This window comes from Bactrocera oleae, chromosome 4, assembly GCF_042242935.1.
Source record: "Bactrocera oleae isolate idBacOlea1 chromosome 4, idBacOlea1, whole genome shotgun sequence".
Classification (NCBI taxonomy): Eukaryota; Metazoa; Arthropoda; class Insecta; order Diptera; family Tephritidae; genus Bactrocera; species Bactrocera oleae.
This window is the reverse complement of record NC_091538.1, coordinates 54,165,123-54,190,429: the sequence shown is the minus strand read 5'-3', so window position 1 is coordinate 54,190,429 and position 25,307 is coordinate 54,165,123. Positions and strand designations below refer to the sequence as shown.

The 25,307-nt window shown below is 36.8% G+C and overlaps 3 protein-coding genes across 9 annotated transcripts in view; 2 read left to right on the top strand and 1 right to left on the bottom strand.

Annotated features, from left to right (window-relative positions):
• LOC106620924 (putative sodium-coupled neutral amino acid transporter 10) overlaps positions 1-2,421 on the top strand; it is a 48,885-nt gene extending 46,464 nt beyond the window's left edge. For all 4 annotated transcript variants that reach the window (XM_036363299.2, XM_014239596.3, XM_014239595.3 and 1 more), the window contains one exon: positions 59-2,421. In XM_036363299.2, the coding sequence (XP_036219192.2) occupies positions 59-2,044 (1,986 nt within the window). In that variant the 3' untranslated portion in view covers positions 2,045-2,421. The remainder of the gene's footprint in view (positions 1-58) is intronic.
• Positions 2,422-4,265: 1,844 nt separating this feature from the next.
• On the top strand, positions 4,266-5,041 carry LOC106620916 (uncharacterized). Its single transcript, XM_014239575.3, has 3 exons — positions 4,266-4,418; positions 4,512-4,577; positions 4,637-5,041. Exons 1-3 carry the CDS (start codon positions 4,299-4,301, stop codon positions 4,883-4,885), a joined length of 435 nt encoding a protein of 144 aa, XP_014095050.2. The 5' UTR covers positions 4,266-4,298; the 3' UTR covers positions 4,886-5,041.
• Positions 5,042-5,197: 156 nt separating this feature from the next.
• Positions 5,198-23,746, bottom strand: LOC106620920 (glycogen debranching enzyme). Of its 4 annotated transcripts, XM_036363288.2 has the most exons (14): positions 23,431-23,608; positions 18,613-19,304; positions 11,960-12,584; positions 11,717-11,888; positions 11,286-11,634; positions 9,814-11,217; positions 9,221-9,747; positions 8,835-9,163; positions 8,590-8,767; positions 8,383-8,528; positions 7,631-8,323; positions 7,101-7,572; positions 5,583-5,718; positions 5,198-5,516 (listed from the first exon to the last, which is right to left on the bottom strand). In XM_036363288.2, exons 2-14 carry the CDS (start codon positions 19,162-19,164, stop codon positions 5,478-5,480), a joined length of 5,622 nt encoding a protein of 1,873 aa, XP_036219181.2. In that variant the 5' UTR covers positions 19,165-19,304; positions 23,431-23,608; the 3' UTR covers positions 5,198-5,477. The 4 variants fall into 4 exon arrangements, with proteins under 4 accessions (XP_036219181.2, XP_036219189.2, XP_014095058.3 ...); XM_036363296.2 differs by lacking the exon at positions 18,613-19,304 and having other exon boundaries at positions 23,457-23,746; XM_014239583.3 differs by lacking the exon at positions 18,613-19,304 and having other exon boundaries at positions 23,431-23,565.
• Positions 23,747-25,307: the final 1,561 nt, after the last annotated feature.

Below are 25,307 nucleotides of genomic sequence, written 5' to 3'. Positions count from 1 at the left end.
TTCTACTATAATTTACAATTTACCGTACATACCTATTAACTTGTCTATACAATTTTAGGGTCACACTGATAACAGTGGTTATATACCAGAGACTCGTTTTAAGGTCATAACCACCTGTCTGGTGGGTTGTGCACTCTGTATTGCGCTCATGATACCGTCCGTTGAGCTAGTAATCGGTTTGGTGGGCTCCACTATTGGCGTTGCGATTTGTATCATGTTTCCGGCATTTTGTTTTCGAAAAATCGTGAAGAAAGACTCGACAGAACGTTCTTTGGCGCAGTTTATATTCATTAGCGGGTTTTTTCTCATGATTTTGGGCACGTTTGCCAATTTGAATGCCATCGATGAACAGCGTTCTGGTGCGCATTTACATGTAGTTAACGAACTCGAAAATACGAATTTATTGCGACCAACTGAGAAAATAAATGTGATACCCTTAGACTCAGCGGTAGCACAACCGCAAATAGATAAACTGAGAATGGAAAAAACACTTGTTGATTTGAAGTTAAAAAATAATATTTTGGAGTCAGAGGCAAAGAAAAAGTCTGATTATTTGATGAGTGCCACACCTGTGCAAATGATATCGCAGCCAGCGGCAGTTGTTATTAATAAAAACATAGAATTACCGAAAGCAAATGTGATAGCAGAAAACCCAGAGAATATATTGAATGTAATGCCACTTAAACCAGAGGCGCCACTTATTGTTGAGGCAATAAAGCCAAAAAATGACGCTGCGGAAGTAGACGAAAGCATAAAGCAACCAGTTGGAGAAGAAGCGGCGTCAGAACTTAAGCCGGTACAACAAAATCCACTACCACATGAAGCGTTAGCGCCACAACAACCAAATATTGAAACACTACCGAAGCAGGCAGAGCAAAATGTGCCAGAAAATCAGCAACCGCAAACCATAGATAAGGATGCTATCCAGAAGGATGAGGAAATTGCCGCTGAAGAGTTGAAGAATGGACAAAAGTTGACCAAAAGCAGCAATGATGTGGAGCTTAAAGAAACGCGCAAAGAACTGAAAAAGACCAAAGAATTGTTGGAACGCACTGTGGATCAGTTGAAGCATGAACTGGCCAAACAGAATGAGGAAACGCAAAATATGGTGGCAGAAACGTTGGAGAGGGTAGTGAAAAAGGTGGAACAAATCGAAAAAAAAGTGCAGCATAATGCGCCAGTCGAAGCACACGCACCAGCGGCAGCACCCGAGCCAGTGCCGGCGCATAAACAACGCAGTGACTCGTCACCGCAGCAAGCGGTAGCTAATGCGCCGCAAGAAAGCGTAGTAGCGCCTAAATACCACGAGGAGGCACCTAAAATTCCAAACGTACCAAATCGTCTGGACGAAAGACCATCGCTGCTGAGTATACTTTCGGAACAGCAAGCAGATGTGAGCAAGAACATTCCGCAGCATGTTTATGAACCGTTATCTTATAAAACCGGCGAACTTATTGAGAAAGTGAAAAATGGCAGTCAATTAGAAACGCGTTTGCCACTACCTTTGGCCGTATTGTTTAATGCTTCATCCATAAACACCAACAACAAGTCAAATAATATACAAATACGTGAAGTGGGCGACAAATATCCCTTGAACACCACACAACACATCGCCGATAATGCCAATGCTAATGCCACCATTAACTTTAAGACTGATAATGCAACACAAGTAAAAGTAAATGAGCAACCTTCCGCGAGTTTAGCTCAAACACCTAGTGACAAGGAGAAGGAGAATGTGGAGGCGATACGCCGCGAAATACTGCAATTAAAGTCCGAGAAGTTGAAGGAATTTCCATCATTTGGCGTAACGGACACTGACATCGACATAATAGCGGCCAATGCCGAGCATATAAGGCGTAAGAGGGCGAATACGCCCAACTTTGCGGAAATCGATACGAAAATGCAAAGCAATAATTGTTTAACTGCGCCGAAAGTGGACCAATTGCTGTCGCAGGGTGGCATAAGCAATGCCATTAATTTGAAATCGCAAACTTTTGGACGCGAATTGCGTTCCATAAGAGAGGAAAATGAGGTGCAGCTTTAAATGAAGAGGGTTTTGCTGTGCTTAAAGCTCAATAATTAACCTCTTTGACGATTTTTCTATTTAATGTATTTAGGGTTCATTGCATTTACTTAGAGATTTTTGCATTAAATGTAAGCTGTTTTGTATATCCCATTTACTCAACACATACACAAAACCGTGTGTATATGTGTACGTACCAAAAGCATTATCTGCCAGTATCATTCCTACCGATGGCTGCGTGTTTCACGTAGACCACCATATACTAAGTCGTTACTTATAAACTGTCGACAAGCCTATCTACCTATTCCTAAATGTATATAATATGAATACTTTTTTGTGCGTGTGTGTGTCTATGCATGTTGACAAGACTTAATAAAATAAATATTTATTTATTTAAACTGGTGTATAATTTATTTATACATCTACAAATTCTAGAATATATCTGAACTTTATGTTAGCTAATATACAATATTTAAATTGACGACAGATTTTTTTTATACCCTATACAAATACATATATTAAGTTTGCCATGTAGTTTGTAAATGTCAAAGACGCTATAATTTATCTATCTATTTAATGAATTATGGTGACGAGCTGGGTTGATTTAGCCATGCCCGTCTGTGTATACGCGAATAATTCCTTAATTTTTGAGATATCGATCTGAAATTTTGCGTACATCCTTTTCACCTCGAGCGGCTGCTCATTTGCCGGAGCCTAAGATATTGGAGCACTATAGAATATAATATAATATAGAATATAGCTGCCATACAAATTGATCGGTCAAAATTAAGTCATTATATATAAAGCTTTTTTATTTGACGAGATATCTTCAATAAATTCGGGATGTAATATTGTCTAAGTCAAAGCTATATTCTTTGAAAATAATGTTCAGATCGAACCACTATAGCATATATTTTTCATACAAACTGACCGATACAAATCAAGCTTTTGTATGAAAAACTTTTGTATTTAATAATATATCTACATGAAACTTGGCAAGGATTATTGTCCACGGCAACGGTACAATATCCGAACATATTTTTCAGATGGCTCCACTATAGCATATAGCTGCCATACAAACTGATATCAATATCAAGATAAAGATATTTTATATCCTTCTATGCTAAATGTTCCTTGTGAAGGGTATTATAACTGCTGTTTAACTAAAGTTGGCGTTTTTCTTGTTGTTTTTTAATTATTTACCGTTTAAAATAAAGTGCGCGGCAAATTCGTTTAAAAATATAACTGTATATATGTTTGTACGTATGTACCTATGTATGTTACGAGGTGTGCGGGAAAAACCCTGAGTTATGTTAAGCGCTATTTGTTTTACCGGTGAATGACCCTATGTAAGGTTAGGTTGGATTGAAAACTCTGTTTCATAGCTAAAACTTCACATACAGCTCATTCCACTCTTCATACGATTACAAATAAAATGAACTTTCAAATTTTTGTTTTTGTTGAAGTGACAGAAAGTATACCTCAGGTAATTTTGAGAAAAGCTGCTGAATTCCCAGTCCTCGACCGCATAATAATCCTTGGCTTTCCAGTTACGTGAACCTGACTGTCGTGAGAACTCACGAATTTCTTAAAAGTTATGGTCTATGATGCTCAAAATGTTACACGGTTGGTCACACATTCCAAAGGCATATAGCTCTTATATTTAGCAAATTATCAAGAGATTGACCCTTCAGAGAGCCACTGATTCTAATAGTGGGTCTCAATAACCTATTTAGCTGTCAACTTATCCTTTTTTATTACAGCGAATTCCTTTCGTCACGTCGTCCTTTTTGTAATAATATTTATAAAACAAACATGGACAAATAATTTCATACGTAGTGCCTCTTATTGCTAGACTAAGTTCATACATGACTACTTCTTGGACTTCTTCTTCCACTACATTTTGTAAGAGTATGTGAGACTACTTTACAAATTCCATATTAATTAATAAGGAGGGACTTAGTTCGTACTTAACCTTAAAAGTAATTTTTTTTTTTACCCTGACGTCACTACCATCATACTGCTGTCGTCATTGTTGTTTTATAGATTGTTTTATAATTTAATTATATAAAACCCTGTACAACAAGAAAGCGATATTTGTAACATAACCTCAAAGAGTTTTCTTCCTTACTACTTGATTTACATTTAAAAGTAGTCGAGAAGAGCACAATATTACAACACCATATCCATTTCCAATACTGCAAAGCTTTAAAAAAATTTAAAGTAAAGATAAACAAATCAAAGGTGCCAAAAAATAAAAAATAAATTCGAAAACATGTCATCTACATTTGAATTCGAAAAAGAAAAATCGCAAAATTTAACTTTAGTTAAGAATTTTTTCAAATTTCTTATATTGCAATTTCTACATTTGTGTCAAAAAATGTTTCCCTCCAAAGTAAGTAACACTCATAAGCGCTGACTTGCTTTAAAGTCGACGCTTTCTTTACAACAAAACAAAGCGCGACAAATTACCTTCATTTTTCTACAGTTATTTAGTAACGACTCATTGCCAAGTCTGCAAGGTTCGCTCCTCTCACTAAATTCTGTCTATTCGGTAAGTGAATTCTCTATCAAAATGCGTTTCATCACACTAAACGTTTCATATTTTCGCAGAACACTTTTGGTCCAACCACACAAATGGAACTCTATCCACGTCGACGTCATACCGAGTTCTACTATGACCCCCAACCGATGGAGGAGTATCAGAGTCGCGCCTGTGAGCATCCGCAAGACAAATTGCAATACAAAGCACGTGGTTCGAAATTTGAGTTGGAACCCATAAACGAGGAGTCGCCGAAGTTACGCATCAATCCACCGAAGAACTCTGATATGCGCATGTTTCGTAACAGTTACTTCTCGTAAGTGCTATATGAATGACGAGTGGAGTGGAGTGCTGTTGGTGTGTGGAGTTGAGTGCGTGATAAGCGTATAGCGAGTAAGAGCGCGTAGTTTGTGTGAAACTGTAAACGCTTTGAATTTCATTGAAAAATAAAACACAAACATTTTTTAAACTAACAAGATTTTCGAAATATATTTATATGTGTGTGTTGTTAGTAATTTCTTTTTATTTTCTATGTGCATTAGATATGCAGTCAATTACTAGCGATTAGTTCGTTGAGTTAGTGAGCTCACAATACTAGCATCATCTAAGCTTCTTAAGAAATACAAAAAGTATTGTTTGTATATGTATGTATGTATGTATGTATGTTTTTAAATAGTCAACAGCATATTGGTACACTTCTATAGTATCTGGTTGTGTATAAAATGTATTCCAACAACAATAATCTAATGAACGCACGAAGTAAACAACAATTAAGGCGATCTTAAGGATCGTTTTTAAGTATTTTGTTTATGTATCTAAGTCAAATGTATGTACTTTCTCGGATTCTTCTTTTTTTGCTCTTTCATTCGCTGTCTAGAAGTTTAAGGTCTTTTAGGTAAAAGTTTGCGCATTTCAGACATCACCACCAATAGCGTGCAAATCATGCAGAACCTATAGAAAAATGTTCGAAAAATTGCATATTTCAAATAAATTATTTAAAAACCATCACAATTTTACCTCTAATATAGTGGCCACACTCCACGCCTGCGTACGACAGGAATCATGACAATAGGCACCGTTATCGTTGGTCAGTTCGGGCAGTCCACGCCAGTGGGAGGTGTGTAGCTCTTTGAAGTGAGCGCGCAAAATTGACCTTGAGGGGAGTATATAAAAATATTTATTCTAAATTATATATGATATATTAATATATATGTATTTACATATATATTTTTTTTTGTTGTTTAACCCCAAAGCTTAGTGTGAGTAGAAATATTAAATTCTAATGAAAGTTATATAAATTTTACTCAGAGTTTGTAAAAAAACCGTTATATTATTTATGTATTTTCTAGATACAAAATTCATCCAAACAATCTTTACTCTCTTTGCCTGTACTAGGGACGCTTTCTTTCTTGAATATTTAACTATTTTTGAGTGAGCTCTCATTACCTACTATTCGTTTAATACGACCTAGTCGAATTGCAAAAAATTTAATTTTTTCCATTATAATTTCCAGCAGAGTTGACTGTTTCAATCAATAAATAAGATCATATATGACCTGTTTCTACGACAGTCTGATTTAGCTAACCGGAATGTACCTGATTTTATGTCCGGCGAAGAAATGTACACTCTGCAGCATTAAATTATTATTATTAATTATTTCGAGAATTTTGCCTGTTGTTACAATAACAACAATAACGTCTACGTCTTTAGTGAATAATAGGGCCTTAATTTATACCCGACCAAGCATTGACATATTCAAAACGTTGCTTCAAACTATTGGTGGATTATTATACTTCTGCAAACCTGCAATAAATTGTTGCCTAATAAATTCTTTTTTATTACAAATTCCGTTATATTTTAAGCAACCATATGAGATTCATCAGTCTTAATATCTATATATAGCAGAATTAAACAATTCTTTAATCAGCTTAAATTGCGGTTTTGTCTACGATCTCTAAGATTCAAAGGATTTTTAAACGATAGCTCTTTCAAAAACTTAATTTGGACCTGAGTAAAGAGATCTTCATGTCACCCCGACGTAATGTGTCAGTAGTTGATGCTTATCAGGAGCTGATTGCTCCTACTAAAGCAATGAATATGTCACTAAGCACTTTTATAATCTTGAAGAAGTATAAAAAAAAAAAAGTTCTACAGTACCACAGTTCCCGCGATGATATCCAGTTGCAGTCTTGTCGAAACTTTCTCTCCACTTTATAACTTTCCATATACTCCCAAGTATTTCATATTGTTATGTTATGTAACGGACAAATTTCACATTTCAAGCTATCCTTCGCATTCTTTATACTTATCTTGTCCCGCCCGGAAGTATAACAACCTTTATTGTGTTATGAAACTCAGTTGTTTTGATTTCGTAGACCTAACTGTAGTGGTAAACTCTCTACGTATTAAGAAACCTATTAAAAGTTTTTGGACGTCAATGTGAACTATGGTTTCGATTGAAGGCCTAATTAAAATTTTTTTCGAAACAGTCTCTGATATTCGATAAGGTCAAAATTTTCTTTCATACAAACTCACCATATTTCTGCGATAGTCGCATCCAGATAACCGCACTTCTTAGCGAATATGAGACGAGCGCGTAAATAGAATCCAATAGGCCACAGCCATTCGGGTCCCTGATGATAGTTAAAACCATGCGCCACCGTGCAGTCATCGGCGTCATTTGAGTTATCGTAATTAGGACGATAATTCCAATCATCTGGATCGAGTGTCTTCATGCCCAGTGGACCGAGCAGATGTTTGCGCGCTTGCTCTAAAGCAGACCAGGCTTTTTGTGGATTGAAAAGCTCCGGCGCAACAACCATTGTTATTGGGAAGTTGCAACGCAATTGGAAATCAGTCCAACCTTGCGAAGCACCATACGAATCCTTGTAGATATTCTTCTTGTTTGCTTGCAAGCCCTTCTCCGATTCATCGACAAAGAAGCATTTCTCGAAATTGTTTTGAATGCGATCAGCCCATTGCTTGTAGGTCCATTTGGTCGTTTCACCTGTGATTTAACCCAAATTTAAATTTATGTTTTCAAACATTTTGTTTGTTGGTTTTACCATTCGGTCCCTTGCGTTCCACAGATTTATATTCAATAATACCCTTCTCGCTCAGTGATTGCATAAAACGCAACACCGACATTTGCAGTCCAACCAACTCCACAGCGGAGCCATCGCGTGGTGTAGCGGGACGACCGCGGTTGCCCGCCGTCTCAGATGAACCCATCTTATCCATCCAAGTGCCGCAATTAGCAATATTGCCGCCGAAGACGAAACCCGTCTCTGGATGTACGCCGATATTGTTGTTGAAACCCTGATCGGTCATGTGGGCGTCAATTTCATAGCCGGCATTGCGTTCGCGATATTGCAATCCTTGGAAATGTATCTGCAGCGCCTCTTGCATTACATCGATCAACTTTTGATCGAATTTACCACGTGGGTGTGGCTCACTGTCATCGTAGGGGAAAATACGCGAAACTAGATCTTTGAGGATCTCCACACCACGCGGTGCTTCACCAACATATTGTTTAATGGAGTTCAACCACCACCAGACGGCATCTCGGCAGTTAAAGCGTGGCTTCGTGCCATTGTCTAACAAGTTTGGTATGAGTCCATGTCGAAGACATTCACCGAAACCGAGTATAATATAGCGTGCCTCCTGATAGCGACCGGTCAGGTACATGATGCCGCGCAATGCAATGAAAGTGTCACGACCCCAGCAGCGCATGTAACCGGTGGAGAAGTGTGGCAATCCTGTGAAAAGTACAGGAGTACTTTGACCAATCGTTTAATTGATTATGAAGCAAGCTTACCTGCTGAGAGCGTTACACATATCTCGGGCGGTTGAGGTACTACAGCCGGACTGAGCGGTGGCAAGTTAGCAGATCTGCAAGCCGATAGGAACTGGAGTGTGGCCAAAGCAAGCGTTTGCGGGAAGTTATGACCGTCTCGTATAAATCTGTGGATAAAGTTTTAAAAACTGATAACTTGAAAAGCATATGACATAAATATCAACTCACTCTGGCATCAGTTGGTAGGTGTGTCCAACGAGAGCTTCGTACACACCACTCAAAATGGCGTCAAAGTAGCAAGGAATGAGGTATCTTGGTATATTCTTCAGCGGATCGAAAGAGGTTTTTAGCCACTTCGACAATATCTTCGTGCCTTCACGCTGACTTAGACGATCAGCCACATAATCTGTTGCGAGCATAAAGATATCATTAAAAATATTTTCGATTATGATAATAACTCATTTACTACAAACCAATCATCCAATTGCCATCTCGCAAATTGTTGCAAAGCGGATGACCCAAATCATTGCGTGGCGATATCTCCGTTAATATGGAGATGAAACCCTGCAGACCACAGTAAACTGTGCGGCCATAGTTCGGTATATCATAGGTGGCACCACCATAGCCGTGATCACGTTCCTCCTCTTCGCAGGTAAATAGCGCGCGATTCAAGTCAACCAGGTCCAATTTGGCGATGATTTCACACAACTCCTTGTACATCACACCGCTTTCGGATTGCAAAGACGTCACTAGTCTTTGAAGGTATTCAGCATGAGGTTTCGTTGGGTTGTGCAGAGAAACTCTGTAATGATGTAAACTCTGGTAGAGCTCATTTCAAGAAAAAGTTGATAAAAGTTACCTGATAGCTACCACCGAGCCTGGATAAAGATTTTCGAAATCCAGTTGTGTTACATTACCATCAACATGTGCAGTGGCGCGGAAAATTTTCGACTTATCCAAAGGTATATGTTCGCGCAAATTGAGTTTGAATTGTGAAAACCCGTTGATGTAATTCGGGTCCTTCTTGAATGGACCCGGTCGATCAAACGGCTTATCACTTTTCATTGAAATATCTGCTTCAAGTATAATCTCGTTCAATGTGCCCTCGAAACGTAGCGAACGTACGCCGGTTGGTCCAGCATTCGGATGTGGATAACCGAAGGCAGTGTGTGCGACGAGTATGACACTTTCATGGGTAGTTGGTGAATGACGTGTAACCGCAACTATATTTGGATCCATTTGATCAACATATACTTGATTGAAGCCTTCTTCAGCGAGTTGACCATGCAGCAAATTGAGTGCACGTTTAGCAGCAATAATACCGGAATTGCCGTCTACGCCTTTGCCCCATTCCTGGTACTGACGCTCCTCGTCTACGACATGGATCTGTTTGATAATTTTCGTTAGTATAAAATATACGAGGTTAGCGGTTGACTCAATGTTTTAACTTACGTGATGCGGCACGAGTTCGTCGTAGCCGCGATTGCTGCCTGTGGCACAGCAAGCCATCGACACTAAAGCTGCTGACGGCAATAAATCGTAAACCGAACGCTTTTCCACTGGCGATGGATTATCATGAGTTTGGTCCATGAAAAGTGCATGCGCAACGCTGGATGCTAAATCACGTTTGGGGTTCACGTAGAATGCGCCAACCGGTTCGCCACCATAGCGGTAGACTAAGCGACCCTCTTCATGCGAATCCCAGGCTGACAAAGCTTCACGTATCAGGGAGGTTATACCGAGGCGATTGACGAAAGCATTGTCTGTCCCGTCGGAGTTCGTGAAAAGCTCCGCAACAACATATAAATCTTGATTAATTGCTCTAGCAGCATCTAAAAGATATTCGGCAACATGAAGTGGTGTTGAGTGACAGTTATCCAAACGTACACCATCAAAAATCTTGGCGGTTGTCACCACATACTCGGTCATGTGTTTCCACAAGTAGGGGCTATCTTCCGGTTTTTTGCCATAACGCAATTTAACGCTATCTCCCCAAGCAATAAGCTCGCGCTTCAGATACACATTTCCACGTCCGGGTTGTTCTTCGGCAAAATCGCGTAGTGGATCACTATAACCCATGACCCAACCGTTGTGTGCTTGGAAGAATTTACCCAAATCGCCATACATGCCTTCCTCGATCTCCTTGAGACTCTTGCCGAATGCTTTTAGCTGTGTGAAGTATTGCATAAAAAGTGGATGTTTCTCGGAAATGACGCGCACATGTGGACCATCGTGCTGCACACGCTCATAACGTACGCCAGCCAAACAATTTTCGATGGCATAGCCCAGATAACCTTGAACCTCTGCACGCGCTTCCTCATTGATTGCCTCTAAACGGTAACGCAAGGTCTCGGCGCATTTACGGAAACGTGATTCTTCATCGAAGCAATCACCATGGAAGGCATTAAATATCTCCAATGCCAGATTCATATTAATGGTGGCACCCAAACGTTTATACTGTGGATCTTTAATCAATTGTATCTCATTTAAACGTGACTCGTCGGCGACATGCTTTGGTGGTGAGCGCGTGCGTACTAAAGTCATGAATTCCTCGATAGTTTTGCTAATATTGCATTGGAAGAGTTCGTGAATATTCACTTTTGGCAAATATACTTGATGTAATTGATATTTGAGCGCCTGCAAGTGGTCCTCATATTCGATCACAGACGGCACACCGACATTTTCTAAAAGTCCAGCTGCCACATCTTCGCCGCACTTTGCGAGTAAGGCGTCAAGCAGAAAAGCGGGACGCAGATACGGACTAGTTGCGCAAGAGTAGGTAACATCGGGATGTTCGCGCACCCAATCTGACTCGTTGGCCGTATGATTTAGCACAATATCGCAAATGGAAGCTATCTGCAATTAAATAAGTGAGACGTTAGCCACTGGCTAGTATAAAATTACATGGACCAACTTAAACTTACACCCCACTCCTGACGACATTTCTTTATCACCTTCTCCACATCATCAAAGCCGACTTCACCGCCTTTCTTTACAGCAAAATGCGGATTCACCTTCAACTGATTGCGTAGTGAATAAGCCGAACGCGAGCCGCCAAGCTCTTGAATTGGCGTGAAATGTACGACGTTGTAGCCCGATTCCTTGGCAACGCGCAACTTCGACTCCCACGTGTTGAGCGGGCCCAATAACTTTGTAAGCACCGTCTGACAGCGCACCGAATTCAAGGGTATGATCTTCTGTGCGCCGGGTGGGCCGACCTGTAGTGTGGGCTCTACTTGCACATACAGTGCGCCATCGGGCTCCAAACCTTTGCTATAACATATTTATGAGAGAACCGATGTGAGAAAACTATGTCTAGTTAAGTTAGAAACGCTAACCATACAATATTACATACCTATCCTTGTATTGAAACCAGAAGCGGAAGGTACCTGAGAGATTCATTTTCACTTCGCTGAATATGTCCGTGTCGACAATGTGTGCATATTTACTCAAATTTGTGGTAAATGGTTTCCCATTACGGGCATGCCAGTCCAGCACGCGGTATTCAGTGCGAACGAACTTTTTACCTGCGAAATAAATTAGTAAAATAAATAAATATTTTATAGTATAGTGTATGCTATACAGTTAAGTAACCTACCATCTGCAGGGTAATTAGTGTGTAAAATAATTTCGCGTCCCAAAAGTGTGGCATCGCCATGTACACGAAGTGTAGTGCCACGCTTGATTCTATAGAGCACACTCTCGGCATTGGTACCCTCAGCGATGGGTACACTATGTATATCTGTCGATATAGTCATCTTGGCTGTTCTTGGTTCTGCAGTCACCAACTGATCTGCGCTAAGCTTTTCAAATTTGGCGCCAACAGTTTTTGTTACTGGAACTTTGACTTCTTCAATTGGCTCCTCTTTGGTTTTCTCTTCCTGATTGTTTAGTTCCAAATCAAATTGCTCCTTGGAATTCGATTGCTTCGAAGAAATTTGTGTGTTATTCGATTTCTGTTCTTTTGTGTCTAATAATTTTGCCTCAAGTCCCACAGTCTCTGCTGATTTCAAGCTAAGCTGCTCTGAACTCGTTTCGGATAAACAGTTCTCTAGCGCCTGCTCTGCTTTGCTATCGACTATGTAGCTCGATATTAGTATATCAGGCTCCGTTTTTTCAACGACAATTTCGTCTGCCTGTTTGTTTGATTTGATATTTTTCTCCTTTGAATTGTGCTTCTTCGGTGAGGTTGTGGTCTTGGGAGACTTTTGTGAATTAGTGCCCTAAAAGAGAATGTAAAGTTAATTATATAACATTAAAGGTTCAGATGCGAGAGAGAAAGGTGCATAGAAAAGCGATATTTGCATACTTAATTATTAACGGTTTTTGTAGCGACATTTAAAGGCAAGAAATCTTTACTTTTCCCGAGCTGTGAGCGGAGGATTTTAGACACTTTAGGGTTATGAAATAAATACATTTCATACGTGAAAGGGACAGATTATTATACAAACGCTTTTATAATATGATTAACTGTTAATAACACACAATATAATGGATATATTAGGTAAAGTAAAAAGTTCGTTCGGTTTTTTATTGATTTTTCAAAAGATGATAACTTTGTGTACATTTGTCCGATTTAAGTCAAATATGCGCCGTTTTGTTCGTAAACTTGTTGCCAACGAGATGCCAACTTCACACATACACCTCTCGTAGAAGACTGCGTCCCTATTGCCAAAAAGCTCGGAGAGCCAATTTTCACAAGCCTCTCTTGAGGCCAACTTCCCACCATTAAGCGCGTTCGCCATGGACAGGAAAAGATGTTAATCACTTGGTGCCAGGTCCGGACTATAAGGTGGATGCATTAGAACCTCCCATCCGAGCTCCAGGAGCTTCTGGCGAGCCACCAAAGACGTGTGTGGCCTAACGTTGTCCTGATGGAACACAATTCGGCCTCTGTTGATCAAAGATGGCCTCTTCTGGATGAGTGCTGCCTTCAAGCGGTCCAGTTGTTGGCAGTAGAGGGCCGAATTGAGCGTTTGGCCATAGGGGAGCAGCTCGCAGTAGATGATTCCTTACCCATCCCACCAAACACACAGCAAAACCTTCCTGGCCGTCAATCATGTCTTGGCCACCATCTGGGCCGCTTCGCCGAGCTTTGACCACGACCGTTTGCGCTCGATGTTGTCATAAGTGACCTATTTTTCATCGCCAGTCACAATCCGCTTCAGAAACGGGTCGATTTTGTTGCGATTCTGCAGCGATTTGCAGATGGAAATTCGGTCCATCATGTTTTTTGCGTTAGTTCGTGTGACACCCAAACATCGAGCTCCTTTTTGAATCCAAGGTTATGCAAATGGTTCCAAACGGTTTTCTGGCTTATCTTTAGTTCGTCAGCAATTAAATAAGTGCTCACGTGACGGTCTGTTTCCACTATTTCCATGATTTTATCGCAATTTTCGACGACAGGCCTCCCGACGCGTGGTGCATTTTTGACATCGAAATTACCGGAACGGAACCTAGCAAATCACTTTTGGGCTACACGTTCGTTTGGGCCCATAAACTAAATTAATGTTTTCAGCCGCTTTGGCTGTTTTTCGCCTTGATCGAAGAAAAATTGTAAAATATAGCGAATTTTCTCTTTGTTGGTGTCCATCTTTGACGAGCGCTCACAACGAACTGAGTAAATCAATCGAAAAACTCTCAAAGACAAACTTTTAGCGCGAATAAACACGTTTTCAGCGCCGTATAATGACATGATGCGACACGTAACACTAGTACTATGGACAATAACGCCATCTCTTAGATAAAAACCGAACGCACCTTTTACTTGACCTACATATTATACTACATACATATATATTTTATACATACATATTTAATCAATGACAAAACATAAACACGTTGCAAGATCTTATAATAAGCTACAAATGAAAATTTAGTGCCAAAAGCTTGAATATTATATAGCATATCATATTTACAGTATTACCCGCTTTATTAAAAAACTGTCAAATCGATCAACCATAACTAGTTTATTATACCGCTAGTCGGTCGTTTATCCGACATCAATTATGCCTAAAAACATATTGTAATTTGTAGTCATAATGTGTTTTTTTTGTAGTTCTAATTGTATATATGTATATCATAAAACAAATAAACACATTTAACGATAGCACAAAACACGAAACGTAATCGACAAAAATTGATTGTTTAATTGCTTTATACTGTATATGTGGTATATATAAAGAGTTTCAATATTTTTAACTTGTTATATTTTTAACACATCCCCAAAACCAAAAAGTTAATCTTAAATCTTAATCAAAATTTATGAAAGTGGGTATGCCCATATGTTTACTTAAAATGTTCCAACAGTTGACTACCTTCCAACTCTTTAATTTGTTTGGCTTCAAATTTTGTAACAGGTGTTAATCTTTTAAATTGTTTTATTTTAAATTATACGAGCTATGTATATTTTTAAAAACACTTTTTAAACGCTGAACTAAACAAAAATAAACATGTGGCAACTCTTCAAAAAAATATTTATAATTATAAGCCTTCTTAAATCTCCCCAGTTTGATGCCGCTAATGCCGCTTTATTTTATACATTTTTTGACTTAAAAATTTCAAACAAATTTTGCTTAAAACTATACCAGCCATATACCTAACAATAAATAACAAAATATTCCAATCGATTTGGTATTCACTATGATGGCTCCCTGTATAACATACATCCTGTGTGTCGGAATTTGGTCGGGCTACATAATTTCGTTGTATACTATCATCTCTTATACCGAAATTTAGACTGTGTCTATCCAAAGTGCCAAAATCACTTGCAAATTAAATATCGATCGTAACGAGAAGTTAAACTGTCTTTATACGAGTATGTCTCGGCCAACAATCCAAATATGAAAGGTGTTGATCCATTTTAATCAACATCAGTTGGATTTAATTGTAAAAATTTTCTAATAGTTATCCACAGTCAGATTGAGGTTACACCAAATCATGCACTCTCAGTTTGATTTGGTGTTGATAAGCGTTGAGTATTTTTTTCTTGATCTTTAGAATGCCAAGTGAGGTTTTAACGGCGAATGGAACATGGCTTTTAGATTTTTGCACTCGCATTACATTTGAACGGAATGATTTATTATTTTTAAATATTAATTTTTTTTTCATTAAACTATTTTCTCAACTGGTTTAACATTCAGAAATTCCAATTTTAAATTGCTCAATTTCAACCGGGCGTGTGAATTTTATCTTTGTAATTAGTTGATGTACCTTTCTGGCTCGCAAATCAATACTTCGCCATTTATATCGTCGTATTATACTCGTACAGAGTAATTAATATGCCGTGATCTTTCGTTTCATAGTTTTCTAAAAAGAATAGCATGGACTTCTTTTCGAACGTATGATGTTTTGCAACAAGTAGGTCGTACAAAATTTTATTGATACCTCTAAGATTGCCAAGATCTCATGTGTTGTAGAGTGATGATCTTCATTTCAATCATTTTGCGCTGAGCATCGAAGTTCTCACAATAACGATGAATAGAAAATCCATAATAATATTTTTAATTCAGAATGTTTATTGTACGCTGGCTTTTTTGGATCAGGCGAATATTACCTTTTTGAATGACATTTTTATTTTTTCCTAACAGAATCGCAACAACATATATATGTGACAATCTTGCAACATGTTGCTACAGAGTATAATAGTTTTGTTCACCTCACAGGTGTTTTTATCACCTAAAAATAATCGAGTTAGAATCTTAATGAAACTCGTGATCGTACGCTTAGCAGATTTCCTATAAGTATCCCTTATGTCAGTGTGAAATGGAATTCGGATTATAACTCCGCCCTCTCGTCACATAACGGTTTTGTTAAAAATTACTAAAAGCGCGATAAATCAATGACTAAATACGGCCAGAGACATTAAATTTTACACCCAGGATGATACAAAAGGGCCGAGGTCAAAATTGGACGATGGGCGTAGCACCAACCACATCACATATCTCCGGACTTACTCGACCAATTGCAATCAAACTCAGTACATAACATTATCCTGACGATCCTATGTTACATTATGAAAACGACCGCAATCACGCCTACTTCCCATATAACACAATTTTAAATTATATATGACTCTTTCACTGTCCACTACACAAATGAAGCACCAATGAATACATTCGGTTAAAACTTTGCACAAATAGTGTCTTTAATGTATGCTATCTGAAGTCTAAAAATTGTGAAAATCGAACCACAACTGTTCAATCCTGCACATACCGAATATGTGGACCCCAATGCGTATGACTGACTTTCTGCTGAAAATGTTGGTCAGATATGTTATTGAAATTCGATTAAAATGATTCTCTTGTGTTAAAAATATGTTGAATCGGGTCAATGCTTCCATTAGCCCTCATATACCTAATATAAACATTTTCGAACTTTCAGTTGACTTTATACCACATATATCGGTTAATGTGGAAGTTATTTTAATGAAATTGAGAGAGCGTGTTTTTCTTATAACAGTGTATCTTGGTGCCAAAAATAGATAAAATTGGGCGAAAACTTGGTATAGCCCCCATATAACTGATATTCGGGATTTTAAAACTACCAGTTGTCTTTAAGATGACGTTTATTATTTGATTAGATATCTTATGATATTTGGCATATTTTACTGTCCGAGACAACGTTACAATCTTCGAACAAAATTTTTACTTTAGCATATTTGTATATAGCTAAAATATGTGTTATACCCTTTTATAAGTTAATGCACCTGTGAAGGGTTTTATAATTTCGGTGAATTAGAAGTTAACATTTTTTCTGGTTTATATTTAAAATTTTGTATTCATGTAAATCACCCGTTTCCGGCTTTGTTTCATAGCTAATAAGTTAACACAAATGTATAATAAGGGTCTTAGATTGCTAATCGTTGCTTATACCATATTTATCCAAATGCATTGTAGAAAGTAGTATATAATACCTGCCTAATACCTGCTTAAAATCAATACTTTTGACTTGGGCGGTTACTAATGAGATTCTGGGTAGCGGCGTAAAATAAATTATATTTATGAAAATATTGTTATGAGAAGAATTTTAAGTATTTATGACAGGTGTTTTTTTATATTTTACAAAAAGGGCTTTATTAACTTAATCTGGCTCTAGCACCAGTGGTAACCATCAAAAGCGCTCAATTAAGTTAATTATTATTATTTAACTTTGCTTTTTACACGTAGTTTTCAAATATTTCTATAGCATATACATAACTTATTATACATATGTCTGTCGAATATATACTACATATATATATAGTAGTTATAGGTATGTATGTTAAGTGTTTCATCATTTTATCCAATTGGTTATTTGTTTTTCGTTCTAAATGAAGCAATCGGTATTAATTTGATACACAAAAGTTAGACTCAAGAGCACTCGGGACGAATTTCAATGTCACACGAATTGAGCGGCTGATTTTTTGAAATCGATCGTGCTGCTTGTCTCCGTATTGATAGAATAATTGTTGTTGATCGCATTGTTGTTGGCGACAAGTTTACAATTTGCGGTTATAAAGGCGCTTATATACATATATTTATTAATGTATGCCTATAAGATTTGCTCGAAATATTATTGACATAGGCGCCAGTCTTGAATTGCTTGGCTGTGCGCCGTTTGTTGTTGTAGCTGCGGTTTAACTGATATTTTTGATATTTGTAAATAAGTTATTATATAACTGTAGCTATTAATATACATACTTACAAGTAATTTATACTTAGAATTACGAATTTTTTGTTCAATATTTTAATATTGTTTTAGTATAAATTTTTTTTTCGAAATTCTATTTGGTTTCGCTGCTCGAGTCTAACTGATTATGGTTGCAAATGCATTTTGTCTCATAACTGCCTCACAACATTTTCATCTCAACACATTAGAGCTCATACACACACAGAGCTATTTCTAACACATAATTACTTACATGTGTACACATACATATAATTACTTATTTATGCAACTATTCGATGATTTTGCATAGAATCTTATCAGTCACGGGCGTAAAACGCACATGAGGACGACGAAAGGGTTTCGGTTGAATGCAAACACTGAAGATTAGACACCTTAGACACCAATTACTGATAGAACACCATCCAACAAAGCAACAAATATTTTTTTATATAACATTTAAGCGCCGAATAGCTGTACCACTCAATACACAACGTTCACGTTAGCTCCCAATATTATATACCCAAAGTTATAGTTAACTTTTTGTTTCATAAATTTTTGAAATACATATTTGTACTTGTTTTTCAATAATTTTTCTCAACATACCTCACCGCCAGCACTAATTTTGTTAGCTTTATGCTTGTTTTTATTACTACTATGCACATTGCCCATATTTGCGCTTGGAATTGCGTTCAGCACACCCGCAAGACCGACGTCCGTAACAGTTTCTGTCACCGGTATGTCGGGCAATTGCTGTTCTTGGTCACACTCGACCATATCGGAAGCTGCATTTCGTGGGCGCTTCGTGTCAACGACGCGCGTCACAGCTTCGGCAGCAGCACTTTTACGCCCTTCCGAACCCTCAGCGCCGCCATCGCTAACCGCATTTGTGGCGTTGGCTCCTGTTCCATCTTCGGTTACACCGCAAGACCATTTAATGCGCGGTCTATTGTTGGTTTTGGTGTTGGGTTGCTGAACGTTAGCGTCAGCGGCGCCATTAACGTCGTCGGCGTTCACATCGGCGTCAATGCTACGATCGTTAGTTAATTTCGAATAGGAATCGACGATCCAGCGTACAAATTGCCAATCCAATATTATTTGTAGCAGCGTGTGCAATTGTCGTTGAAGGTCAACGAAGAAGCGTCGAAAACCGTCCATCCTGATTTATATTTGATTTTTGTTTTTTGAACACTTTTATATCTATTATCTGTGGGATTTTTGCGGGATTTCGTTTTTTGGTTGCTTGTGACTCGGCGTTTATTTGCTTACTAACTAAATGTGTTGTCGAAATCTAAATTCTGAGCGGTTAAATTTGCACCAAATAGAGCATTATTCACATGTCGGCACGTATACAGGGTCTAAAGTTAGTGCAATGATTCATTTTACTTTTGTGGAAATTTCACAAATTCCTCAAGTAATGCCGACCTGCAGTTATAAGCTTTATATGTATATCTAAATAAGTATATCTGATAATTTTTAGTTAGTGCTTTGGGGTTTACTTACTATCGGTTCATATAATACTCTATTTTTATAACCTAAAAATGCAACGAGCGTCGATCAAGCAGAATAACCACTATGAGTGGTTGGGGTATTGATCAAACAAAAGTTATCGATTTGTTGCTGTATTAGAACCGAAGCTCCAAAGATTGTCTGAACTGTATGACTATGCGCATAATTCGGAAATAATAATTTTTATTGAAGTTCCCAACATGATAACAAGACGATTGAAAGAAGAAAGTCTCCAAGACGATCGTGTATGAATTATCAGAATGGAGTAGAAGTAGTTCAAACTTATGATATTCTCAAAGCAATCGGATGCTGTCGATGAAAATTTAGACTTTTTGAAGAACCTTGCCCCTCGCAGCATTCTCCAATACTCATTTGGGTTAAATTTTTGATCTTTAAAATGAAATTAAGAGCAAAGATCCTTAATACCATGCTTAACTAAAACTGGGATACTCTCTAAAGGCCCCAATTCCTTGAGCACCTCATTCATTCAAAACAATATGCGAACAGGTGTAAGCTACAGTCCTTATCCAATCACTTTTGAATATAATTTATTTAAAACTAGCTGACCCGGTTAATTGTTTACCATCTCACAAATGAATGGTTTATTTAGACCCATCGATTTGAAAATTGTTGGCATTTTTTTATGCATTCGATATATTTTTTTATAAGAGAACATTTTCGACATTTTAGTAGTTAATCTGTTATTTGGGGCGTAGACGGGTTCAATAAATCACGAGTTCATCAAAATCGTTCTTGAGCTATAAACGTTATTAATAATCCGCCTTTGCTTTATTCACATATATAAAAAATTTATGAAGAACTATGAATATCTAGAGAAAACTGTGAGAATTTCTGAATTTCAAAGTCACTCAGAGAAATATTTCGTTTAAGACCGATAAGACTAGGTTAAAAAGTACTACATTCGAACAGTTTTAGAAAGAAAACACCATCGTAGATCCAAGGGCTCTTACAAGTTGAATCGACTTTTTATAGATCAGCAGAAAAAGGTTGAGTTCCTAGGAGTCCAAAACTATTCTCGACATTCTAGAAATTTTAATATATCATTACACCTTTGCTTTAGTAGACGACATATTTGGAAGACCGATTTGATAGAGCTTTTGAGGGAACTACATAGTTAAGACTCTTAAGGAGATTCAAAACGACACTATTTTATATAAATACAAGGGAACTCGTATAGCTTTTTAGATAACTTTTTGGAAATTGAGATCCATTAATGTTTTCGTACCGGCCATATATTTCGAAAGTTATGGAATATTTGTTATGGAGCACCTATATGGTCTCAGCAAGTTTCTTAGGTTCAGGAACTATAGATGTAAAATAATTGAAAATATAACCATGAACACAGTGTGAAAGACATTTAAGAGATTCGTCTTCTCTTAATGACCACTATCATTACAATATTACGAACGAGGTAAGCAAAGTACGAAATTTTGTGTGTTAGTTCACACAGAAATAGTTGTTGTAGTGTTAGTGTTATTTAAGAAGAGCATTTCACAATTTCTAGGTTAAATTTCCAAATTCTCCTCGGTATTGTACCATACACCCTATACCACCAGCTCATGCACGTAAACCAATGACCTTTCCAATGAACTTGAGAATTAAAAGTGACGTCATAGAACTCACTGTTTCGTTTGAGAAAATGCAACAACTTTGCACTTATGTCTATATGTAAATGTATACCTACGTACATATATCGGAAATAAGTGCTAGTTGTTGGCGTTTGCCGACTGTGCGCGATTCGTCTAGCTAGACTCTGGCTGAGGGGCTGGTATATACACAAAATACCATACATATAGATATGTGTGGTGAATCAAAAACGTGCAGCACTTTCACTTTCTCTTCGTAACGTCACTCGTGGTTAATGTAAAAACAAACATTTTAGTTGACAGTGGGCGATGAAAAATAAACACCACCCCATTTGGGTACCTATATGCATGTATATCTGTATTTATTGTATACATATGTGTATGTATATATATGTGTTTAGGAAGTTGTCTGCTGACCAAGTCAAGTACTTATTACCGATTTAATTATAGTGCAAATGGGTGTGTCTAGAAACAAATATCTATGTACATAAATGTACATATACCTATATAATATATACTACTCGGTTTATAACCTTTCTTTCTAATCTTTACGCGTGGAAAATTTTTTTCTTGTTTAAGTTGCTGTTTGTTTATAAAATGGGCATCTTTGCTAGATTAGTATATAAACGCACATACATTTTGAATAAAAAACGCGCTCATGGACCATTCGTGAGCGACATTTGGTCATTGATTTAGAAAGAGATTAAAAGTTTTGAAAAAACTTTTTTTTTTACTAAAATAAAAAATATGTCTTATGAAATGTAGTATACATAATTATACCCAGAACAGATTAATGGTGCAATCTGCGAAGAAATTTTCCAGATCGAATCACTATAGCATATAGCTGCCATACAAAGTGAACAATCGGAGTATGGAAACCATTTTTCGAGATATTTTCACGAAATTTGGCGTGGGTTATTATCCAAAGCAACGGTGCAATCTCCGAAGCAAGCGAGGTCGAGTCACTATAGATACAATTGCCAACTGACCCATCAAAATTAAGTTCTTGTTAGTAATGTTTTGTATTCCTGAGGGTATTATAGCTTCGGTGTAACCGAAGTTAACGTTTTTCCTGTTTTGGCAAACGATTTTCACAAAAATCAATCAAACGCTCCTATACTCCTATCACGTGGCTATCACTCGCCTTCGAGCGCAAATTCTTCATTAACAATGACATTCCTTAGAGATTAGCAAACGATCCACTGCATCAGCACTGCCATTTACATTATAAAACAATTTTATTATTGCACTTAATATATAGTAAGAAGTTTGATTTCCTATTGCCGCTCTGCTCTGTTTTGCCGACCCGCTTATCAGCCAGCTTGTGGCGCCTTTTCTTTTCTGCTGCACATTTCATTAGTTTCGCTTATTGGCTTGTACTAGTTCAATTGTGCATAAATATGTAAATCACTCTAGTACATATAAATATATATACATACATATGTATGTATGTATGTATGTATATGTAATATGCGCGTAATGTGGTGCAAAAATAGATGTGTTTATTTAAATGGGTCACATCATATCAACGAATTGCAAATAAGTCACAAAAAATAAGAAAAAAAGCAACAACATCTAAAAAACTTTTAACTAATTAAATTTTAATTAATTGTGTATATTTTTGCATTTGAACCAAAATCTAATTTAATAGGTTTGTTTTATTTTAAGATATCGTATGTAAATATACATCTGTTTGTATGTATATATTTAGAAAATATTTTCACTGTCCACTATAAACCATTTTTCTATTATTTGTATGCCCGAGAAGTCACTGCACTTTACGGAATTTTTCGCATTTATTTATTTATTTTTTCGCCTTCTCATGCCTTAATTAATTAATTTATTTTTATTATTTTAATTCTATTTTGTTATAAATAATATACATACAATGCTTGTATATATTTATTAAAATATTTTATTTTATTTTTTTCTATTTTTTTTTTATTTAAAAACTTGTTTTTCTATTAACATAAAATTAATTGAAATTAACGAAAATTTTTAATAACATTTTTTTTTTAATTATTATTATTTATTTATTTTTTAATTTTTTTTTTGTTAATTTATTTTTTAATAGGTTTTTATTTTTTAATATTAAAAAACTCTTCTTTGATTAGTATTTTATTCCACAAATTTTTTTTTTTTTTAATTCTCGAAACACCTTTTGCGCACAACTCAAAATGTTTATGCAATTCACGCATTTCCACCATTTAACCAAACATTTATGTGACATATGCATTTAAATAGAAAATTTGCAAATCTGAAATATTTCTACCATAAAATATGTATGCAAGCAGAACGATTACTTTACCCAAAAACTTTTGTGACTTAACTGACTTTTGTTGGCTGGCGCGACGTTGAAAAATCTGTCGAAAATCGGGCGAAAAAATGCCTGTGCGTACGAACTGCGAGTAAAATAAAATTGACTGAACTGAAATTCACAACTTCAAGGTGACCTCTTTGAATCGAATCGCACAGCTGATAGCTTGACAACCTCTCCCCGTTTGACTGTTGTCTGCCTGCCTGGTGGCGCTGCAATCGCTGTTGATGTGGGGCTGGTGTCTTTGTATATTTTATGTACTGTATTGCTTTTGGATTGCGTTCATTCGCCTCTTGTGCTTTCGTTTGTTGTGCTCTCTCTCTTTATTGGCATATACTCAAACATATGTATACATATATGTACATATATAAAATCGGTTTGTTGGTTGTTGGGGAAAATGCCGGTCTCCCATTTCATTTAGACGTGGTTTGTTTACAATGCGGATGTGAGTGTATGGGTTCGCCGGCAATGTACTGAACTGGGGAGTTTTAGCGCTGCACGTTTGCCGCTGGTGGGCATTCGACAATGTTTAGACGATTACTGATGATGGTTGAGTTAACGATTTCAAGAAAATATCGATAAGTTATAAAATAAAATATACTTTAAAATTTAAAATAAAAATATACAATATAAATTTAAGATATGTTTGTTTGCTAGAGATTAGCGATCCAGCAGTTTCAAAAACTTGTCAGCAATTTTTTTTTAAATGTAAATTTTTCCCTTGCAAAGCAAAAAAATATGTGGAAGTACAAGTCCATGCATTAATTGTGTTTTTTCGCTTTCATTCCATACTTACTATATTGTTTCAACTTTTTTCTTTCAACTATCATTACTAACTACAAGGATATCATGTAACTGAAATGTCAAATCATTATGTATCTCCCACTTTAGCAAAGGGGGTGAAGATTGACATATTTTCTCTACTTTGCTCGGATGTGGCTTTCTCTACATTCTCTTTCGGATATTAAATTGAATGTATATACCTCTCTGTAGTGACTTTGACTTTATGAAACATGAAACCGTCTTGAACTTTATAAGCTCACCAAAAAACACCAGTGCGCATGTCACACCTACTTCGCTTGATATGCCTAATAACAGAATAGGTGTACTGTGAGTAGCGGGACTTAGTTTCGTATTTCGTCGGAAAAATTGCCTTGCTTTTTAGAAAGTTCGGTTTGGCGAAAATTTGTCGTAAGGCAAAAAGTCTAATGGCTTTGAATTCAAACCGATGTACTTTACCTTTTTAAGACTGAAGTGAGTTCTTTGGTTGGTTACGTGCTCTAACAACAAAAACACTAATTTATGAAAGTGAAAGTTAATCTTTCTTCTAGTAATTAAACGAAACTTTATTTTTTAAGATTTTTTTTCAAATAATTTCCCTTTAAGAGGCTAGTTAGATCCATCTAAACCCCTCAAAAATTGGTTAACATTGGAAAGGTATTTAAAATGCGAAGTATTCTTTAGAAAATAACGGAATTTGTAAAATTTAAAATTCGCGAGTTTGGAGTTCCATTTTATTATCTTGATATATGTACATACAAATATACATGCCCGTAAAGTACGAAAACATTTTCAGCTGTATTTATTGCTTACTTTGTCTGTAGCAGCCGCTAAGGTTAGACGTGTTTTAATGAGCTTGGCGATTTGCGTTTGTTAAAAGAAATGGATCAAAGAATTTGTTCGTGAAATCTTGTCCAAAAAAAATACTGTAACGTTGCCTCAGCCTTCATAATCGTCAGACATGGCTCCGTGTGATTTTTCCTATTTCTAAAAATAAAGAGAACCTTAAAAGGCCGTCGTTTTGCAAGATAGATGAGATGAAAAGTGTTTCAACAATTGGAGAAAGCGCTGGCATAAATTTATAATAT